At 32.1% G+C, this 21,171-nt stretch overlaps 2 protein-coding genes across 10 annotated transcripts; both read left to right on the forward strand.

Moving 5' to 3' along the window:
• Nucleotides 1-9,384: 9,384 nt before the first annotated feature.
• Nucleotides 9,385-14,173, forward strand: LOC18589958 (SNARE-associated protein-like protein). Of its 7 annotated transcripts, none has more exons than XR_016028612.1 (6): nucleotides 9,385-9,827; nucleotides 9,920-10,084; nucleotides 11,759-11,935; nucleotides 12,511-12,564; nucleotides 13,253-13,363; nucleotides 13,759-14,173. XR_016028612.1 is itself a non-coding variant. In XM_007015168.3 (4 exons), exons 1-3 carry the CDS (start codon nucleotides 9,572-9,574, stop codon nucleotides 12,534-12,536), a joined length of 447 nt encoding a protein of 148 aa, XP_007015230.2. In that variant the 5' UTR covers nucleotides 9,385-9,571; the 3' UTR covers nucleotides 12,537-12,564; nucleotides 13,759-14,173. The 7 variants fall into 7 exon arrangements, 3 of the variants coding, with proteins under 3 accessions (XP_007015230.2, XP_017983783.1, XP_017983778.2); XR_016028614.1 differs by having other exon boundaries at nucleotides 13,773-14,173; XR_016028613.1 differs by lacking the exon at nucleotides 13,253-13,363.
• Nucleotides 14,174-15,479: 1,306 nt separating this feature from the next.
• On the forward strand, nucleotides 15,480-20,829 carry LOC18589959 (Putative methyltransferase family protein). 3 transcript variants are annotated; one of them, XM_088810317.1, is made up of 8 exons: nucleotides 15,553-15,685; nucleotides 15,806-15,873; nucleotides 16,723-16,842; nucleotides 17,716-17,789; nucleotides 17,874-17,931; nucleotides 18,006-18,106; nucleotides 18,673-18,785; nucleotides 20,256-20,829. In XM_088810317.1, exons 1-8 carry the CDS (start codon nucleotides 15,570-15,572, stop codon nucleotides 20,374-20,376), a joined length of 771 nt encoding a protein of 256 aa, XP_088666443.1. In that variant the 5' UTR covers nucleotides 15,553-15,569; the 3' UTR covers nucleotides 20,377-20,829. The 3 variants fall into 3 exon arrangements, with proteins under 3 accessions (XP_088666445.1, XP_088666443.1, XP_088666444.1); XM_088810318.1 differs by having other exon boundaries at nucleotides 16,741-16,842; XM_088810319.1 differs by lacking the exon at nucleotides 15,806-15,873 and having other exon boundaries at nucleotides 15,480-15,685.
• The last annotated feature ends 342 nt before the right edge of the window (nucleotides 20,830-21,171 follow it).

Here is a 21,171-nt window from a genome sequence, read left to right on the forward strand (position 1 = left end):
CTTATTTATTTTGATGAGACAATCAAACCGTTTGGTTTTTTACAAAATTTGGATGAATCAAATGTGTACAAGAAAGTTAATGGGAGCATAGTCACATTTTTTGTTCACTATGTTGATGATATATTACTCATTGGGAATGATGTTGGTGCAATGCCATCAATGAAAATTTGGTACTCTAATCATTTCGCTATGAAGGATCTTGGTAAAGTGTTCCTATATAATCGAGATCAAATATTTTAAAGATAGAAAGAAAAGATTGTTAGGATTGTCTCAAGTGAATTATATTCACAAGACATTGACCAAGTTTAGCATGTATAATTAATTCCAAATTAAAAGGTTTTTACACTATAAACATTCATCTCCTTAAAAAAATGTCTCATAAATCTCATAAAGAAAGAGAGAAGATGAAAACTGTCCTTATGCATCATCAATATGAAGTCTTGTGTATGCCATGCTATGTATTAGGTCAGATATTTGTTATGTAGTCAACATTATGAGTTGATACCGATGAAATTCAAGCCCTGAACATTGAACAATAATGAAACACATATTGAAATATCTAAATCGAACTAAATATTATTGTTTAGTGTTTGGTGGAGAAGATTAGTTCTAACAAGTTATACATATTCAAATTCTCAATTAGATGTGGATCATAGAAAATCAATATTTGGGTTTGTTTTCACTTTAGGTAAAGAAGCAATCACTTAGATAAGTTGCAAGCAAAATAATACTACAGATTCCACCATTAAAGTAAAGTATGTCGTTGCATGTGAAGCTAGAAAGTAAGTTGTATAGATTCGAAAATTTGTATAAAAGTGTGGAGTTGTTCCATTTATAAATTCTTCCATTACTTTTTATTGTAATAATAGTGGAACTGTAGCTTATGTTGTGAAGCCCAAAGCTCACCAGAAAATGAAACACATAAAGTGCAATACCTCTTGATTTATGATATTATAAATAGAGAGGATGTTTTAGTAGGAAAGATTGCTTCAACTAAAAATATGGTAGACCCATTGATTAAATCTTTGTCTCAAAAGATATTTGAAAAGCACTTTGAGTCAATGGGTGTGAAATATATGTATTATTGGTTATAAGTGAAAGTGAGAGATAGACATATGCCTTTAAAAATTAATTTTATTTATTAGATAAATAAATTGATACATTAATTATTGTTTCACATATAAATAAAATCATACAAGGTTAATTAACTTATTAAGTTTGCTAAAAAGTCCTCAATATTGTAACCTCTTATAATATTGACCTTAGCACTTAATTAAACCATTTTAATTAAGTCCTTATTAGTTAATTAAACTATTTTATGATTTAAGTCCAACTTAAATCATCAAATTCCCAATTTAACCCATAATGCAACTTTATATGTGTGACTTATTAAGATCTTAACATGTTAGCAATAAAATTGAATTATTAATCTTTACCGATTAATTTAAATTAATCCAATTCATATTAAATTAATCAATTGAATTCCATAGACCAAGATTGACAATTAGCAATGCATCATGGCCACCCAATTGTTAAGAGAGTCAAAGGGTTCCTTGACAATATTTTAGTGTAGAATCTATTAGTGTAATTTATTCCCTTATTATATATCTCAGAGATGATAAGAGCTTGGTGTAGTGTCTTCTCTTATTGACTTCCATATTTGTTCCTATAGTTAAATCATTAGCTTTATAGAAACGTATAAAACTCATTTCATAATCTCCCAATCACTTTGACCAAGGATTTGATTAAACTAATATCAACCAAGAATTAATGAGATATTTTCCTTTGAATCACTTGGGGTAATGGTTTCTATCTTTACCACTCATTCGCCTTTATATGCTTCATACTATACTCCAAAGTATCTCGATTTAGTATTTTTGGTAGGATCCGTAGAGATGAAATCAAAGTATAGTACTTTCATATAAAACAACTTAGTGTACCAAATTTAAGGAGTAGTTACATGATTAACATTTGAGAAGTATTGCATAGACACTAGAGTGAGACATCAAATGCACTTCTCATGTCGGGTCATATTCAGTGAACCTGCTCTACCATGACAAGCACCCACATACTAGTTCAAGTATCTCTATTGTTCAACCTATGAAAGTGGTTGCTTACTTCATAAGTAAGGAACAAAGCACATGTCAATCTTTGAATATTATTGATGTCCCGTCTCAATAATACAATGATTGGAAACTTTTAGGAACAATGTTTTAATGCAGAAAGACTTCATAATTGTATCACAATTTAATTCCTTTGCAAGGCATGTATAGTTTCTTGGATTTTATCTACATAAGTATAAATAGTAATTAAGTTACAAACTTATAGATAAAGAACTATTTCAATATTGTTATAAATAACAAAATGTCATACATGAATATCTAAATTTGTGATTTTCATACAACCATAGATTAGCTTGTAGGGCTCATATCAACATAGATAACCTTCTTTGCAAGCTATCTTAACTTTCTTTTGGTTCAGTTTTTATGAACCTTAGTTAAACACCTTTTGTAAAAACATATTTCTTAACAGTTTCCTTTAATACTTTATTATTCTCAAATCTCGTAACTTAATTTTTATATTAAAATGATACAATGTAAATCATACCTAAGTTAAATACAACTATTTTTCCTAGAAAGAAGTTCATCATCATATTGGAAATCATTATCATAGTCTTTAAGATCATCGAAATCCATATACTCAATCTCATATCCTTTACCATATCCTCTATTATTGTCAATTGCATCATCAATATCACTTTCATTTGCAACATCATCTCCTACAAAAATGTAATACCTCGTACTTTGACATGGTGGCTAATGAAGCTTATCAGATGTCAAATGAGGTTAATTATAATGTTTAAATGTGAGAAAATGTGAAAAGAGTATTTTAAGATAAAATATTTCGCACATGAGGGAATAATAATAAAATAATAATATTTTTATCGAGGAAGAATTTGCAAGATAAAAAGTGATTTGGAAGTGAATTGAGGCATAATAAGGTATTTTGGGTACCAAGGAGACAAGTGGAAAATTTTAGAATAAAATAATATTTTATTAATAAAATATTATTAAAATATTAATCTTTTATTCATTGTCAAAATTTTTCATGAAGAAGGAATATACGGTTAATCTAAGTGGGGGAGAGGAAGAACAAGAAAATTTCATAGAAAAATGAAGCTAGTGGGGCCCGCGCATTATTAAATAAAACTAACGCAAGAAAAAATTATATTTTAAATGTTATGGAAACGCCGCGTTGGAGTACAAGCTTTATATTTCATTTGTACATGTGTAAAAAAAGATAATAGAAGGAAATTAGAGTTAAAAGAGTGTTGGGAGGACTAAATTAAAAAGGGAAGAAACTTGGAAGGTAAAACGATAATTTTATGTAAAGTTTGGTCAAAGCTTCCTTTCATCTTTATCAGCCATGACCGTCTTTATCTCCTCCAGCAAGATATTTTCTTTTTCTTCTTGAAGCTTCCAACGCCATTTTCATTTCAAGTTCATGAAAATCAAATTTTTTCATGTGATTTCCCTTGTTTCTTTTCATTTCCTTTATTTTCTTACTTCTTTCTTCTCCAAACTTCTTGGGCACTAAACCTGTAGCTTTTAACCCTAATTTTCAGCACATCTAAACCCTAGGAGAAGAAGAAAGAAACAGAAAGAAAGGAAGAAAAGCTTGGTTTTGTAATTCAAGCAAGCTAAGGTAAGGATTTTTGTATTTTAAGCTCGTGGTTGGTTAAATCTTTGGAGAAATAATGTGTGAATCATTTTGGCAGCTTGATGATTAATGTTTTGAAGGAATATTGGAGTGCAAGTACAAGTCAAGCAACCATAAAGGTAAAGACAGATGATGTTTTAAATGTAGTTGAGGAATCTTGAGAAAATGGGTATTGTTGTGTAGTTGACATTTTAAGTGGCATATTGTGAGAAATTGTGGTTGTTGTGAAAAAGATGGTTGAACTTGATAAATATTCTTAGAAAAGATTAATATATGTGTTAGAGTTATAAACAAGTTGCCGGTAATCATAATTTAAAGAATTACGTAAGTAAGGGATAAAAGCAACTTTGATAAAAATTGCATCAAGATAAGTTAAGTTAAATAAGGATTCGTGATTGAATGAAAAAAGGAAGTATAAATGATGTACGCTAAAGATATTGAATTAGGATTGTTGCTAGGAAGTGCAACAGTAAAGGTAGTGTACTGTGCTGGTGTGCTGGGGGAAATAACAAGCAACCGGCAAGTAGGCATAGCTAGATACGCCTCCGAACAAAGAGCGATGTAATATCCCACTATTGTAAGGTGAGTGAACTTGCATTGAAAATATTTTGGAAAATGTATTGGTATTTGGACGAAGCATGTGAATGATTTTTATTTGATTTTTCCTTAAAGATTATGCATGGGAACAAGCCTTTATTAAAACATTTTATGTTGTGAGTGTGCAATATGATGAATCCTTGTGCCTTATATGATGTTGATATAAATATATATGTTGTGTATTGATAGTTAATATTGTGTAATATATATAACCGTGCATGTGCACAATGTGAGGGATGCACATGCCAGTGATAACGGGGTACAGAAGTGTGGATAATGATATTGAAATGTGCGAGTAGGGAGTGCACAGGATGATGTTGAAGTGTGCGAATAGGGAGTGCACAAGATGATACTGAAGTGTGCGAGTAAGGAGTGCACACGATGATACTGAAGTGTGCGAGTAGAGAGTGCACACGATGTTATAGAAATGTGTGAGTAGGGAGTTTACATGATGATATATAGTGTGCGTGATGTGGGGGTGCACACGATGACTCTAGCAATGTGCACGATGTGAGGGTTGCACATGAGCTGGTGAGGTGGTGGTGGTATTCGTGTTATATATATTTATATACACATATGCAATAGAAAGTTTATGAGTATAATGTGTGGTTTGTAATGTATGTTGCATCCTACATGTTGAACCTTAAAAAATTACTAAGTGCTTCCGAATTGATGTTCATTGCAGCAAAAATGGTTTTTCGTTGCAACAAGAATTCTTTTGACTTAATTGCTCTGTTTCTCGCTGCAGCGAAATTGCATTCTCATTATGGTGAAAAATTCTCGAGTGCTGAGGGCTTGCAATAGCCCTGGAGTTCGTTGCAGCGAGTTGCTCACGGTGATTTTCACTGCAGCGAGAATGAATCTCGCTACAACGAGAAACTCTCGGGTTTGGTTCAGAAACCTGTGCTTTGAATTTCGCTATAGCAAGAATGCCTCTTCGCTACAGCGAGAATCCTTCGGTCATGTTTACCTTGTTTATATCCTGTTATGGTTTTCACTCATTTATCTTCATGGTTGATCTTGGATTTTTCAACTCTAAGAGATGACTAACCAAAGTTTTGAAATAAGGGGTTTTAACAAGAAATTAAGTTAAATTGCATGATTTTAGCAAAAGTGCATCATGATTTTAAAACTTTCCGTATCATATGTTTATTCCCTTCTTATGTTTACTCACTGGGTTTATACTCACATTTTTAAACTTCATGTTTTCAGATTCGGAGACAGTTGGGACCTAGATTGAGTGTCCACGTATACTCGTCTTCTTGGTAGGTACTATGACATCTCAGTAGCTGTACCTTCACTTAAAGTCATTTTACTGACGGTTAAGAGTCTTTTATCTGTGTACACGTATATGTAATGTAAACCACTAGGAGTCATGTTGTAAATGAAGTATGTATATATTGGATTGATGATGATGCCTTTATGAGACGACAATGAATGACAGTACTTTGAGATAATACAAATATGAATACTCGGTTACTATAAAATATTACTGAAACATTCATCGTTGAGAATTACAACACATGGTTTTAAAGATAGTGGATGGAATGAGGAACAGGATCTCATAAAGAGGCTTGCTTGGGCCTAGTGGGCTATTCCCATTGAGTCCATGCGTCGGTCATGGCCCGAGATTTGGGCTGTGACAAAAAAAAATTTAAAATCTTCCACGTCATCATTTTTTTTTAACTTATCTCTTTTTACTCATTTAATTTTCTTCTAATGTCTCTAATCTCCTCGTCATCATTTTCACTCAAACACTCAACGTAGAAATGATAGCTTATCAATATTTACTTGAAAATTATCTCGCTTGCCATTCACATATGAAGTTTTTAGATTGTGCACAAATTAAAATTATAGGGTCTTATGTGGCATAAAAATTAAGTTCATGGTTTATCTGGTACAAAATAAAAGTTCAAAAACTTATATATCTCAAAATAAAAGTTCAGGAGCTTATAATAATAATAATAATAATAATAATAATAATATTAATACTCTTTATTTCTTAAATAGATAGAATTTTTGGCATATTACTTCGTTTTATAAGAGAAAAAACAAAAACAATACCACCAATTTTCTAAATGAGATCTCATATTCATTAATATGTTATACAAATTCTTTTATTGATAATGATGAAACTATTTATTTATTAATCAAGATGTATATTATGAAATTAACACACATACACACATATATACTCTTGACAAGAAAGATTTCAACATTGAAACTAAAAAATTTTTATAAAAACTTTTTAAATGATTTTTTATTCTTATTATCAAAAGCCAGTAAGGATTCAACAATAAATCCTTTCTTCTTTTTCTAAATCTCAATTTTGATTTTTCACTTTACAACTTTAAAAGTATTATTTAAACAACTCCCAGTAAACTTAAAACACTAGAAAGCTAATTCTATACAATCAAATTCTAATCATGAATGTGCATCAACAACAAATAAAGGTGTTTATTGGTGAATATTGAAGCCGTCAATCTAATATAATTAACGAATTCCCCTTCTCCTAATTATAAAAAAAATCCTAATATAATTATTAAAGTTTCAAATTCAGTAAAGAATTATGTTTCCAATATCTCATTTAGTGTGATACAATCTATCATAGATAAATTGTGTTTCCAATATATCATTTAATGTGATAATAATCATTCATAAATATCTTACTATCAAATAGAACATGAATCATGATAATAATTATAATCATAACTATGAATGATTGACAACATATTTATATTTAAAATTTTGATTCAACTATAATTGTATGTATTTCTTATCGAACTTCTTTTCCTAATAAACAACACAATGTGAAAGCATTGTATATTAGTAATTTTAAGTCATTTTGTTTGGTTAAATTTTAAGTTATTTATATTTTAATTAATTATTCAAATAATGATAAAATCAAGTAAAATTCAAAAAGTCTCCCAAAACACTTTAAAATGACACTTTGGTCCATTTTGTTTTAAAATGATGTTTTTGATCCTTTGACTGTTAACACCGTTCGTCAACAATTAAAAAAAATTATACTCAATACCACATAAATATTTTAAGACACAAATACCTTCCTAAAAAAAATAAGCTCATGTTCCTTATGAATGCAATAGTTGGTTTCACTTTAATATTTAATAAAATACCATAGAGGTATTTTTAAAAATAACCCTTATGATAAGATATTTTTAAAAATAACCCTTTTATAATTTTAACTATTTTTAACCAAATTGGATAAAATTACTCTTAATAAAATTACACGTCATGTACAAAAACATGTTATACGCCATAGTTAGGTTGTTACACGCCATATACAAAAACATGTGACACGTCATGGTTAGGTTGTTACACGTCATGTACAAAAACATGTGACACGACATGATTAGGTTGTTACACGTCATGTACAAAAACATGTGAAATGATATGGTTAGATTGTTACACGCCATGTACAAAAAAATGTGACACACCATGGTTAAATTGTTACACGTTATGTACAAAAATATGTGACATGCCATGGTTAGGTTGTTACACGTCATATACAAAAACATGTTACACGTCATGTAAAAAACATGTGACACGACATGGTTAGGTTATTACACGCCATGATTAGGTTATTACATGTCACGTACGAAAACATGTGACACGCTGTGGTTAGGTTGTTACACGCGATATATAAAAACATGTGATACATCATGGTTAGGTTGTTACACGCCATATTGAAAAAAAAATATTATTGTTACACGCCATGTTAAAAAAATATTATTGTTACACGCCATATTCAAAAACATTTTGTTACACTTTAATACTTAAAATGTTGTTGTTATTTACGAACTAAATTTTCAAATTTTCTCAACTCTCTTCATTTCTTTTGGTTTTTTTTGATAATTTGGTACCGATTAAAGTGTTTATAACATGTTTTCATAAATCAAAACATAAATTTTCTTATTTAAAACACCTATTTCGACTAAAAATCGTAAAAAATTTCCTTTAAAATTTAGATTTATAAATTTCAAAATGTTGAGTTTATTGATGTCTAAGTCTTGAATTGTTCTAATTAAAAGTTATTTAAAATATCTGTGATCATTTCTACCATTTTAATTTTATCTAAAATACCTAAAAATCAAAATTTTCAAATAGCCATCCACCCAAGAACATCAAAACCATTGCTTGGTGTTTTGAAAGCGCAGGAAAGAGAAATCTAAAAATGCGGGAGAGAGAAATCGAGAGCATAGCAGATGAATGCTGAAGAGAGAAATCGATAAAATTAGAGAGAGTGGGATGGTGAGAGAGAGAAATCGGAAGCACAAAATGAAAAAAAATTGTGATGAATGGTTTAATTTATTTGAAATAGTTTTAAATGTATTTTTGTTAAATCATGGCTAAATATGACTAAAAATAGTTAAATTTATTTTAATGGTTATTTTTGAAATATCTTTATCAAGAAAGGTTATTCTTCATAATTTCCTCAATTCTATTTTTGACAGAGAAGGAACAAACTTAAAACTTTTGATATATAATAATCAAGTCAAGATCTTTTTATGTCCCCCAAAATCTTAATCTCAAAGAACTTTTTGGGTAAAAATTTTTCAACAAGATTAGTAACCACAAGTAAGAAATTATTCATAATTAAACAAAATATTTACTTTTAATACATTCTCTTTAATGAAAAAATATTCTCAAATTGTTTGAGAAATAAAGAGTTTGATCACATTAGACTTTATTTCCAGAAAAAAGTTTATGGTTTTTTAGGCAAATATAGCTTCAAGTTTCCAAATTTTAAAATTAAATTTTTTAGGGTTTTTTAAATTAAAGTTTTGAGGGAATGATGAGTAATTTTTTTTAAAAAAAGAATATATTAAAATTGAAAAAAATAATATAAGAGGTATTCTATTTATTTAGTATTATGTCTAATTTTTTTTAGTGTTAATTAACGGTATTAACAATCAAAAGATCAGAAACGTAATTTTAAAATACGAGAGATTAAAATGTCATTTTAAACTATTTTGAAATTTTTTTTTAGATTTTACCCGATAAAAGCTATATCAAATGTTGTTATTCCAACTGGCTTGGAATAAGAGGAGCTCAATAATGCCTACTCTGATACCTCCCGCCCCCGGACTGACTATTTCGAGAAAAATACCCAAACGTTTTTAAATATTTTCCTTTCGAGTACAAATTGAATTGTAGCGGAATTTTCACTTTACCCAATTGCCTTCCCGAAGGAAGCTTCCTGTCTTTCGTATTTTCCAACAAAACCCAGAAAATGGAAAGCAAGGGTTCAAATGATGACGACAACGCCACCATCAGCGACGTTTCCGTCGAAGTAAATCCTTCTAATTCTTCCCCAACCCCAGACTCTCAATCTAACAATGATCCCAGCGATAATGACAGCACCGAAGCTTTAGCCAAAGCTTTATCCTCGATGCTTACCTCTCTCATCAAAGACTTCGATTCCAAAGCCCACGACACTCTCACCAGCCAAGACCTCCTTAGTTCCTCAATTGATCGTCTTACTCGAGGTTAATTTCCTCTTCTTTTTTTTTTTTCTTTTGCCGTTAAAGCTGAATATTAATATAAGATAAAAATTGCTTCTAATGTTGTGGGTCAGCAGAGCTTGATCAATTGCTGGAAGATGCTCCGTTGCCATTCATAATGCAACATGCTGCCAAGTTTTCTAATGTTAGAAAGAGAGTTTTCTCATTGAATTTGCTTTTGAAATCCATTCAGCGGCGTATTGATAATATAGACCGGATGCTATCAATGGGCTTGCAACATGGTAACTAACGTTTTTCTTCTACTCTCTTCTATTGTTTATGTAAAATCCTGTGTGCTTTTGGAATAGTATGATCAGTTCCATTTTTGAGTAATAATTTTATTTAGTGGGACAGGGAAACTGCCGCATAGTTGAGGGTTTTAAAATGAGGTCCTTCCATCTTGGATTTGGGGAAGAGGGGATTCGAATGCACCAACTAGTGAGCCAAATGTTTTGGTGCTAGGTCCTTACATCCCAGAAATTCCAATTTCCATGTTTTCTTTATGTGATTCTTGACCGCCACTACCAGTTTTAAGCTCTTTTTTGACTGGATATTGTTATCAAACTGAGAGATTTTGAACCTAAGCTGAAGCTATTTGTATCATTAGGTTCTTACATAAGCTTATAAGGAAGTAGTGTAATATGTAGAACAGCTGGCTCAGTACCTACAAAATGTGATTTAGCCATTTAGGTAAGGGAAAGTTGGCAGCTGCTTTTGTATGGAATGGGTTAGGAATTGATAAATACCGTTCTAGGCTTTAAAGAGAATGTATTAGAGCTAGTAGTAAACCTCAAACAGTGCAGAGAAATAAGGAATAAGAAGAGGAATAATGCTGAAAGAAGATTTCCTTTGGAATCAGAACCAGACTTAAGGTTGATTGTATCACACAATCACATGATCCATGCTGTACTGCTAGATATTCTCTTGTAATATTTCTATATCCAGATATTGAAAGTTAACATTGATATATACATATAGACTCCTAGCATTCCTAGTTCAGTAAGTAGTACCACTTCTAGTCAAATATTTACTTTAAAAAAATAATTAAGTTGAATTAGGAAAATAACAGACTTGACTTAGAAAGCACCTAAATTATGAATAAAAACTTAACAAAGTAAAGAAAGCCCCAAAACAAGACTCTCAAACTCAAAATCTAAACCAGAAGATTGTAAAAGTATATGACATCTAAAAAATTTACAAAACAAAAATACAGTTCGATTTTTCAACTTTTATCTTAAAGAAACAAGAATTTAAGATTCAAAAGCAACTGATGAATCCTACTCAAGCTCAAAATTAAGCTTCTAATCATTGGACATGAGCAAAATTAAACTTGGGATGTTAGACCAGCCTTCGTACATAAACACCTTTAGATGCTATTGCAGGCATGCTCCATCATCTCTTGCAGCTTGGAGAAACTGACCCCATGGAGTTAAAAGCATGCATTCTATCTTCAAGCTTTAGATTAAGTCGCTACAACTCCTCCTGTCTGATCCAAGGGCATTTGGAATACAAAAATGACAATCACTATAGCAAAAGTCTTGTCTTGCATAAAATGTCTCTTGAATCAGCTTCGTGTAGCTCTGGAATAGTTTGCTTACACAACTTTAGAATAATTATCCATCATGTATTGCAATAGGACCTGCTGTCTTAACTGTTGTATCCCGCAAATCTCTCATTACATACATAAAGAACGATTGTTCTGTGCTGACTTTGCAGCTTCTTGAAGCCTGTACTTGAGCTTGCAATATAGTCAACAACATACCTCTCTACCTAAGTACATTTGGCTGCTTTATTACACTCATCTGATTTATGCTTCTATGTGAATGAGATCTGTTCAGAATGAACTCCAGGCAACATGTTTTGGGCTGAGTTTCTTTTCTGGATTAAGATATTAAAGTGCTTCATTATCTGAATAGGTGAATATACCTTAAAATCCCAAGTACGGCAATAGTATTGCTAATGGTGAAGGGCTCCGAATAAAGCATCAAATTCCAGATTATTGGTCAAGTTTTACTATTTTGCATTGGCAACTTCTCTTAAAAAGGGTCATGTGGTCTTCCATCGTGGCTAGGAACAGCTGCTATCCTTACATGGTTAGTATCACATTCCACCAGAAAGAGCTTTTCAAATCCAGCAGCACTACTACTGGTGCTTTGACTCCTGGCTGTCTTGATCTGTTTAAAAGCCTTTTCTGCTTCTCTGGTCCAAAAGAATGACTTTATCTTTAAGCATTGTGTGATGGGACTCATTGTAGCGCTGAAGCTGCAAATAAGTCTAGGTTTAAAAGAAGCTGATCCATGGAACCTACAAACAACTCCCATGAACTGAGGTGTAGGCCTTTCAATTATATCTTTAACTCTTTTGGGATTTAGCTTTAAACCTTCAGCTTGCCTAGGGCTAGCTATACCCCTTAGACTAATGCCTCTAGAAGGGGATACTTTTATGATTATTATTGTTAATATTATTAGGTGTTGTTGCTGTTACTGGTTTTTTTTATTTGTTAAAACTAGAAACAGCTTCGGCAACTTGTTATTTGTTTGAGACGTATGTCCAAACTGAATGATAGATGCATTTATAGAGATATTTCATGATTTGTCCCTGTTTTTTATTCAGCTTTTTTCTGCTATTTTATTGTGCTCATAACTGACAAATTAAGATGCAATCACAGAGAAGACTGTGACTGAAGATTCCTGACAACATCAAACTTGGCTGTGTATTATTGGTATGTTTTAATCCCTTCATGACTGAAACATTTTAAATTAAAACGATCCATTTGGTTGAGGCAAGTGGAAATCTCTGTGATAGTTGACAAAGGTTTACACTTGCTAAAGATTGACTTTGCATGAAAAAAGAAAAGATTTCTAGTATGTTTTTATTTTGTTTCTTCACTTATCTAGAAAGCTATACTTTTTCTTCTTTTTCTTTTCTTTTGTATCAAATTCATATTACAACTTTTAAACGGGGAACCAAGGTGCATCAGAAGTAAATAAAGGACCAGTAAAATGATATCTGGAAGATATAACTGTTAACTATTTAAATCATTTATGAGAGAATATTGAACCAAAATATTTAGTATTTTACAGCCTCCAATTTTTGTTGTTCTTCTGAAGTGAAATAAATGAAATTATGGAATAAACAAACTTTTATCTGTATTGTTAAACCTCCTTCAGCCTTCAATTACCAAGCAATTCAATAGCTACTCTTGGTGTAACTAAGTAAACTCCAAATGACGAGATAATTAGAGACCTTAATAATGCAGAATAAGAATGTTGTGGAAAATGTTTGACTGATTTAGGTTGCTGTGAGGCAATCATGCTGTATTTGGCATATTAGATAAGCGGTTTTCAAACTTGTGCTAATTTGTTCTTATGTAGACTGACAAATCAGTTAAACTGTCCCGTGTTTTGCAGTTTTCTGAATGAGTAAACTAAAGTAGGATGGGCTTATGAGGTGTATGGCTCTGTTTAAGAGATTCTTGGCAATCAAAGATTCAAAATATTGGCTGACTTAACCATTTAAAGGTACCCTATTTTAAGATTTACATAATATAGTCTAAACACTTGAAACTTTGAAAGTTTTGGCCAATAAGCCATAGGCTATTTCAAGGTTACTTTTATACTATATAAGCTATAACAGAAAATGCATCATTTATTCAAAGAAGAAACCAAAAAAATAATAATAAAAACTGCAGGACAATTTCCAAGATAAGTGTCTTAGTTTGATTTAAGACATTAATATGCTTAATTAGGATAGTATATGCTAAACACATATGTAGATGTAGGTATAGGGTGGCTAAATTATTATTGCTGCTAGCACTTAATCAACATCACCTGCCAGTCTAAACATATTATAGTAGTTTCATCTTTTTCCTGAAAGATTATAGCCCTCCTATTTTATTTAATTTTTTTCTATTTAGTTTATGTTTTTTAGGCAACTTATGAAGGGAAAGGTTAGGTTGGGGCTCATGTTTTCCAAATGGGTGAAATGTTTGCGAATGCTGGACCTTGATAGGAGATGCTTCTCTGTTATGGAATGCTATGGAAGTTATGAAACAGAAAATGGTGGAAATGTCAATGTATTCATGAAAGGCTCAATGAGGATATTGGATTGACATTTTTGTAAGGTGCTTGCATTGAGGAGGGTAAGCTGTTCACTTAATGAGTTGGAAACATTACCCTCTGATCTGTTCATTTACAATCCCGTTGTCATGCATTACACACTTAACAGAATTAGGAAGCGTTAACACTAGAAATCAAGAGAGTACGCATCTCAAACTTGCCTGGAAAGTATGCAATGGCTAAGTAGACAAACTAAAAATATTCCAGTTTTCTTGTCCGAAAGTGTAGACTTGTGGTGTTTTTTGCATGCCCTGAGGTCCCTGTGGACTGGCACAAATGTCAAAGGATACGGTGTTGTTTCAGCAGGAAGGGAGAAGACTAGAATTGGTCATGCACATCACTCCACAATTTGGAGGATAGACCAGCAATCGGCTGACAAGATAGTAGGTGCTCTGTTTTTTCCTTTTTCCATTTGATCAGTTGAATTCAACTCAAGCAATGGGTGGTGAGAAACTCGGAAGTGCAAGCTGACTCAAGCTTTTTAAATGTTCATCCGTCAAAACGGAGGAACATTTTGTAGTGTGATGGGGTTGGCTGTATGTAATTCCTTGACGGCATACCAACACAAAAAATATTGGCTTGTTTATGAAATTATAGCAGGAATAATAACTATATATCTTGTTTAATTTAAAATGAAAATTAAATCTCACAATAATTTAATTTTGAATACATCTTAATAATAATTTACTTAAATGGTCGAAAAAGATAATCCATTCTTTACCTTTTTAATGTCATGTTCTTTTTAGATATTTTAATATTTCGCTATACTTATTCATGGTAATATAATAACATATAAAAATTGACAAACGGTAATTTTTTATAACAGTTTTTCATAGCACATCTTAAATGTAATTTTTCAATTCCAATGATAATGCCAAACTAAACATCACTCAAACGTGTGTGAACAATCACCATGCTAATAAAATTTGATCCGGAAAAAGAAATACGAATTCTTTTATAATAATTAAAAATCTCTTGTTCTTTTTTATTTTTGTTAAACTAGCAGCACGAGAATGACACATTGACAAGAGACTGATGACAAGTGTTACAAACTTACTGTATCTACTCTAAATATATAATTATTAAGTGAAAAAAATTTATAAATTTAAGATCCATTTTATTGTGAGATACATGATAAGAAATACGTGTGTTTGAAGAATTTGTTAATTAAGTGGTAAATAGTTAATTTAATTCTGTTACTAACTAATTAAGATGATGATTAGTTGTTGTAAATGCAAGATTAGAGATATAAGGACATATAGTTTCTCAAGTTCTATAAAACTGAATTTGATGGAATGTAATACAATCAATAGCCAAATTTCTCAAATTCCTCATTCTTGATTTTGATTCAATTTTCTTTTCCACTCTAAAATTGATCTGATATCGAAGCAGATTTCAATTTTAAACTTGTGTAGCTTAAAAACTCCGACTGGGTTGAGTATTATCAGCAAAATTAAGTTTAAAATACACTAAAATTATATTTTTCTTAAATCTTTCTACTAAATCGCACAAAAAGTGCACTCCCGGTGCGGGCCCATTTCTTCAGGTATGGTCGGCCTATGTATATTTTTGCCTGTTCACCATGTGCTGCGTTTCCCAAAGAGAAACAATGGAGGTCAAATCGGAGGTTTCTACTTTCCGTGAGGAAGAGAAAATGGTCAGGCGAGAAGAAGAAGAAGAAGAGGATATCGTTTGCTTGGACGAAGCTTTCTTCATCAATGACAAGTATTTCCACACCCTTTCTCTCTTGCTCTCTCTAAAAAATCTCTGTCTCTCTGTCTGTTTTTGATTCATACAATCAAAAAAAAAAAAAAAAAAACACAAGTTGATTATTAATGTCTGCAGTTACCAGCTGACTACTTACACATTTGGGTCTCATGTGCTTCAGCTCTTTTGTCTCCAATCAGCCTCTAGTAAGTTTCTTTTTTTTTTTTCTTTTTTCAGTTAATGACAATTGACAACCCCTTTTTTCTGTTAGTAAAGATACGCTGTGTTGGCTAATCAAAGTTCCTTTAAGTTCTCCAAAAAGATCCATTTTTGGTTGTGGGATTCTCTACTTTGTTCACTTTAGTATCCTAACTCTTTGAAAAAACAAAAACCCCAAAAAGGCTTTGTATGGGTTCAAGAATTTTGATATGTTGTTGTTAAAGTCGTTTTAAAATTGAAGAAATAATTGCTTCAGGTCATCTTTTAAGTATCATTCACGTGACATGTTTTTGGTCATTGTATTGATAGAAGCAGAGACTGGGATAAATGCAGGTAGAGATGGTCCTTGTTTAGTTTCCAGGAACCAGGGTTATTACTTAACCAACCATGTTAATTGCTAAGTAATTTGCATGAATAACTAGATTGGAGGTAAAGTGTTGGGACCAAAGGAAATAAAAGAAAAAAGACAAAACTCTTTAGTGCCCAATTATTCTACTCTTTTCATCTTAAAAGGAAATTCTACTCCGAATTTAACATTTTCCTTGACTTTATCATTAACATTTGATCAAACATTACACTAATTCTATGGCACTCCACCATATCTTCCATTTGCAATTTCTCATCAATATTAAAACCAAAATAACCCACTTGATGGGTTATGATTTGGACATTGTACTTGTGGCTAATGGCTTCTGATTCTATGTCATATGCATGCTAAGAATTACATGATATCAGTTATTATATTTCTTAATTTGTTGTGTGTTTTTTTTTTTTAATTTTTTGGTCTAACAGTTGCTTTGAAATTGTACATAAGTCACTAACTATTTGTGAAACAGCCGATTTTGATTTGACAGGACAATTGGTATGGCCTGGTGCAATGCTTTTGAATGATTATCTCTCTAAAAATGCTGAGATGCTTCAAGGATGTTCCATGATTGAATTAGGCTCTGGTGTAGGTGAGTCATAGTCTAATACATTTTACTCTTTCATTTTTCATTTCCAAGGTACTAATCATTAATTATTAAGGTGTTGCATTTGGCTGTTAGTTAACAACCTGAATCTGAATTCTTTCTTATATGTGCTTAGCCCTTTGAACTAGCCTCTGTTGTGGTGCTTAAAACTGGCAGATTTTTGTTGCTTTGAGGAGATGGATGGAAGGGTGATAATATATAATTTGTTAGTCTCCCTGCTCCCCACTTTGGCAGTCTTTATTGATTTGGAGCATGAATGTTTATGTGCATGTGTAGTTTGTATGTATATCTGCTGTCATGCTGATATTTTGGTTGAAGAGAAAAGGGGCCCAGGGGTTTGTTCATCGAGCTGTCTTTCTACTTAAAGATTTTTCTCATCCAAAACAAGATGATTAGGGTTGATGACAAATGCTCAATGCATCTTCATGGTTTAGCTGGTTGACGAAGCTTGATGTATTGGTTAGGTCTTGTCATATTTTTTTGCTTGTTTTCTGAAATAATAGGATGAAAGATTTTAGGCAGTCCTAGGTGTGCACAAACAGTCAAGTTGGCTCAACTCAACCCAAACTCAATTTTTAATTGCTTGACCGAGCAAAGAATTTTTTCAATCTTGAGTTTTATAATTGGCTTGTTATGCAGAAAATAATTTTTTTTAGCATGCTGAAGTTATACACCACAATTATATTTGCAAGATTGGATCTTGCCACTCTAGCTTTTAGTCCTAATTCCAGCTCTCCTTCTCTAAAATATCCATTTTTATTATTATGTTTATGGAATTTCCTGGTATTCATCAATTTGTTGTGCATTCGGTCTTCTATTTTACCTTGATGCCATGGCATGATTGCTGCCACCTTATAGGTATTACTGGCATGCTCTGCAGCAGATTTTGTCATCAAATTCTTTTGACTGATCATAACGATGAAGTGCTGAAGGCAAGATCACAAAATTAATTTTCAGCGCTGGGTATATATTTGGTAGGTGTTATCTCTAATTTTCATGTTGCCAATCATATGCAGATCCTGAGGAGAAACATAGAGCTGAATACATCTTCTGAAAATCCTAGTTGCTGTGCTGGTGAGAGAAATAAGCTTGATTGGGAATGCTCATTTTGGATTAGCTGATGTCCTCTTTTCACATCTTACATGCAGCACTAGAAGCTGAGAAGCTAGAGTGGGGAAATTCTGATCATATTAACAGCATTTTGCACAAATATCCTGGAGGTTTTGATTTGATACTTGGTGCTGACATTTATATCCTGATTACTATTAATTATTTCTTTTCTCAAGCAATGTATAAAATACAAGGAAAAAGATTGAGCTTATGAAGGATGAAACTGAGAATAACATAATGCAAAAGCCAGGAATGAGCATGCTCTATCATGATTGTCTAGGTATTGAACACCGTCTAAACACTATCCTTCCATACAATTATCATAGGATATGACAGTAGTCTGTTTCTTCCCAATAACTGATTAGATGCTTGTTTTAATTACTCATCCTCTTGACCAAGTCATTATTTTCTTTCCAGGAATTGAATGACACTCATTTAACTTTATTGTTGCTTGTTTTTCATTGCTTGCTTCTATCTTAGTAGAAGTCTGTTTTGTTTTATGGCATAAAAGTAGATGCAACTTTAAATGCTGTTTGGTCATGTGATGGCCTGATTGGACCACTGTACTATAATTGCTCAAAAAACTGCCATTAAACTTGATAGTTGTGAAAAACTATACTTCTTTCGTTTCATGTGCATTCGTTCCTTCTTAGTAGTTGCTGTTAGACAACTTGAAATGGAAAGACCTGCCCTTGACAATATCCATGCTTCCAGCAGTCAAGTGTTCCTTTGCTTTTTGATACTGTAGAACAGCTCCTGCGCAACAGGGGATCCGGCCATTGCAAATTCATACTAGCATATGTATCTCGAGCCAAAATGTAAGTCTTTTATATTTTCTTTTTCTTCCTCCGTTGTTCCTGAATATATTGATTACAAACCTGTCACCTTCACAACTAAAAAATGACGTTAAAAAGGCTTTGAACCTCTGTCCCCTGCTACACCTAAAGCAGTTAACCTTTTATGCATTCCCAAATGTTGATTCTGATTTTTGTTATTGAGAATTGGACAGTCTTTTTAAAGTTTAGGGTAAATAATGTGGTTTTGGCAAATTTCAGTTTGATCCATGTTTAAAAGTTTGCCCTTTTATACCATCAGGGTTGTTCCCTCACTTACAGAGGGTTAGACATATTTTTTTATGAAATGGACAACTTACCTCTAAACAGCACAAATATTTAAGAGCTCAATACATATTTGGCACCTGTAAGGTAGTCATACATAAAGAAAAAAAAATGTACAATTTACACCATGAACTTTCCAAATAATGTTCTATGTTAATCCAAATTTTAACACCATTAACTTACCTATACAACTTATTGGGGATACAGCATCTGACTAGTATAATTATGCCATGTATACATCATGTATTAAGTAAAAATGGTAAATATTGTGAAAATTTCACATGGATGCAATGTGGATGTCACATGGCATTCAATCATTGGTCGATCTTGAACAGGAATATTACTCTCCACCTGAAAAGAATATATATATATATATATATATATATATATATATATATGTTTTAATTGGTGTTAAAAGGATGTTGATTGTTTTATGTGATATAAATATGACATGATACTATTGATCAAACGTTACATATATAAGCCTCTTGGCTTAGTGGTGTTAGAATTTGGATTTGGATAAAGACGATACATAGTTTGAAAGTTTAAGGTATATATTGTATTTTCTTTTTTTTTTGCTTCAGATATCAATTTGTAAATTGTATCAAAATTTAAGTATCAAATGTGTAATTAACTCAAAATTTGAATAAATATAAATAAGGTGTTCTTGTATATCAAACATGGTGCTGACTTGTTAACTCTATCCAGCAGTAGCGAAGTTTGAGGATTCAACACTACCTTTAAAATGTTTGAACCTTTACTTGTTTGAGGTTGCAATGTTTATGATTTATAAATTTTAAACCTGAATATCTGATGACTTCTGCCTCGTAGTTTCCTACCTTCTTCTTGCACCCTTTATTCTCAGCCATGGATTTTTCATCTAAGTGATTTATTTCTAAATATTATTAGAATAAAAGCTGCCAAAGTACACTAGAATTTACCCTTTTTTATGTTAAGCACACTAGAATTTACTGTGTTTAACATATTATGATTTTGATCGTTTCTTGGTTTTATTTCTTTTTAATGCTTTAGTATGCCTGAAATTCGAGATGATATATTGTTTATGGTGCAAGCATGGTGTCAGTTCTACAAACAATCAGTGTCAAAATGTTGCACACTGAGCTTATTTTTTTTTGCTGTCCATTTATTCATGTTGGAATCTATATGCAGGATGGATTCAATGGTTATTACAGAAGCTACTCGGCATGGTATGCTGATAAATGAAGTAGCTGGGACACGCTCTGTGGTTGCAAATCTCGAAGGAGTCATCTTTGAGATCACCCTTTGCTAGAGGTGCTGAATATTCACATTGGACAGGAGAATATGTGGAGAAGCTAGCAACATACATGAGGGCAGAACAAAGGAATGATATCTATTGTGAATATGGTTTAACTAGCCGCTAGATGTTTCAGTTTTGTATGCAATGCTGCCACAGCAAGATTCATACTTGATGGGAAAAGGATTTAGATGGCGAGTAGAATTTTGCTTTCAAAATATCTTGTTATTTATATCTAAGTCCTATCTCTTTAATTTTGAATGTACTTAATTACAGTGTTCTTAGGACTGGAAACAGATGCACTGCTTCGTTGGTTTGAATTGTCTTTTTATATTTGTTGATACAGAAGCCCCATTTGTCCATTTTGGTACCATCTAATTTTAGTTGTTGGGTTGTTCAGAATTGTTCTGTAACATTTGCCATGGCTGCAGACTTTCAATTCCATGACAAGTATCTTCATGAGTTCAATACTATTCTGGTTGTCCTAAGCACTATGGATAATAATTTCCTTTGTGTATGCTGTTTCACGACAGCATGATCTAATTCATCACACCCACAATCTCCAAAATGGGATTTAACTAGTTTTAATCATGCTTGGTGGGAAAAAGGTGACCCCCCTCCAAGGCAAATGTCATATGCAACTAATCATGGAATTCAGAGCGCTTATAAGAAATACATTCGGCACCAAATTTAATCAGCCAAGAGAAATTGCTTCCACATGTATCCTAATTACTAGGGTGGAAAATGAAACTATGTTGAAAACTTATGATAACAGGCTAACAGCTAAATATAATATATCACAGCAACAGT

The sequence above is a fragment of the Theobroma cacao genome, chromosome 9, assembly GCF_053813885.1.
Source record: "Theobroma cacao isolate CCN51 chromosome 9, ASM5381388v1, whole genome shotgun sequence".
In the NCBI taxonomy this organism is placed as follows: Eukaryota; Viridiplantae; Streptophyta; class Magnoliopsida; order Malvales; family Malvaceae; genus Theobroma; species Theobroma cacao.

Bases quoted from the DNA above. Each gene is read 5' to 3' on its own strand.
- LOC18589959 (XM_088810317.1), top strand. From the start codon at position 15,570: ATGGAGGTCAAATCGGAGGTTTCTACTTTCCGTGAGGAAGAGAAAATG. The intron at 17,790-17,873 runs GCAAGATCACAA...AATCATATGCAG, and splicing joins ATAACGATGAAGTGCTGAAG to ATCCTGAGGAGAAACATAGA. The intron at 18,786-20,255 runs GTAAGTCTTTTA...ATCTATATGCAG, and splicing joins TATGTATCTCGAGCCAAAAT to GATGGATTCAATGGTTATTA.
- LOC18589958 (XM_018128289.2), top strand. From the start codon at position 9,572: ATGGAAAGCAAGGGTTCAAATGATGACGACAACGCCACCATCAGCGAC. The intron at 9,828-9,919 runs GTTAATTTCCTC...GTGGGTCAGCAG, and splicing joins AATTGATCGTCTTACTCGAG to AGCTTGATCAATTGCTGGAA. The intron at 10,085-10,188 runs GTAACTAACGTT...AATTTTATTTAG, and splicing joins ATCAATGGGCTTGCAACATG to TGGGACAGGGAAACTGCCGC.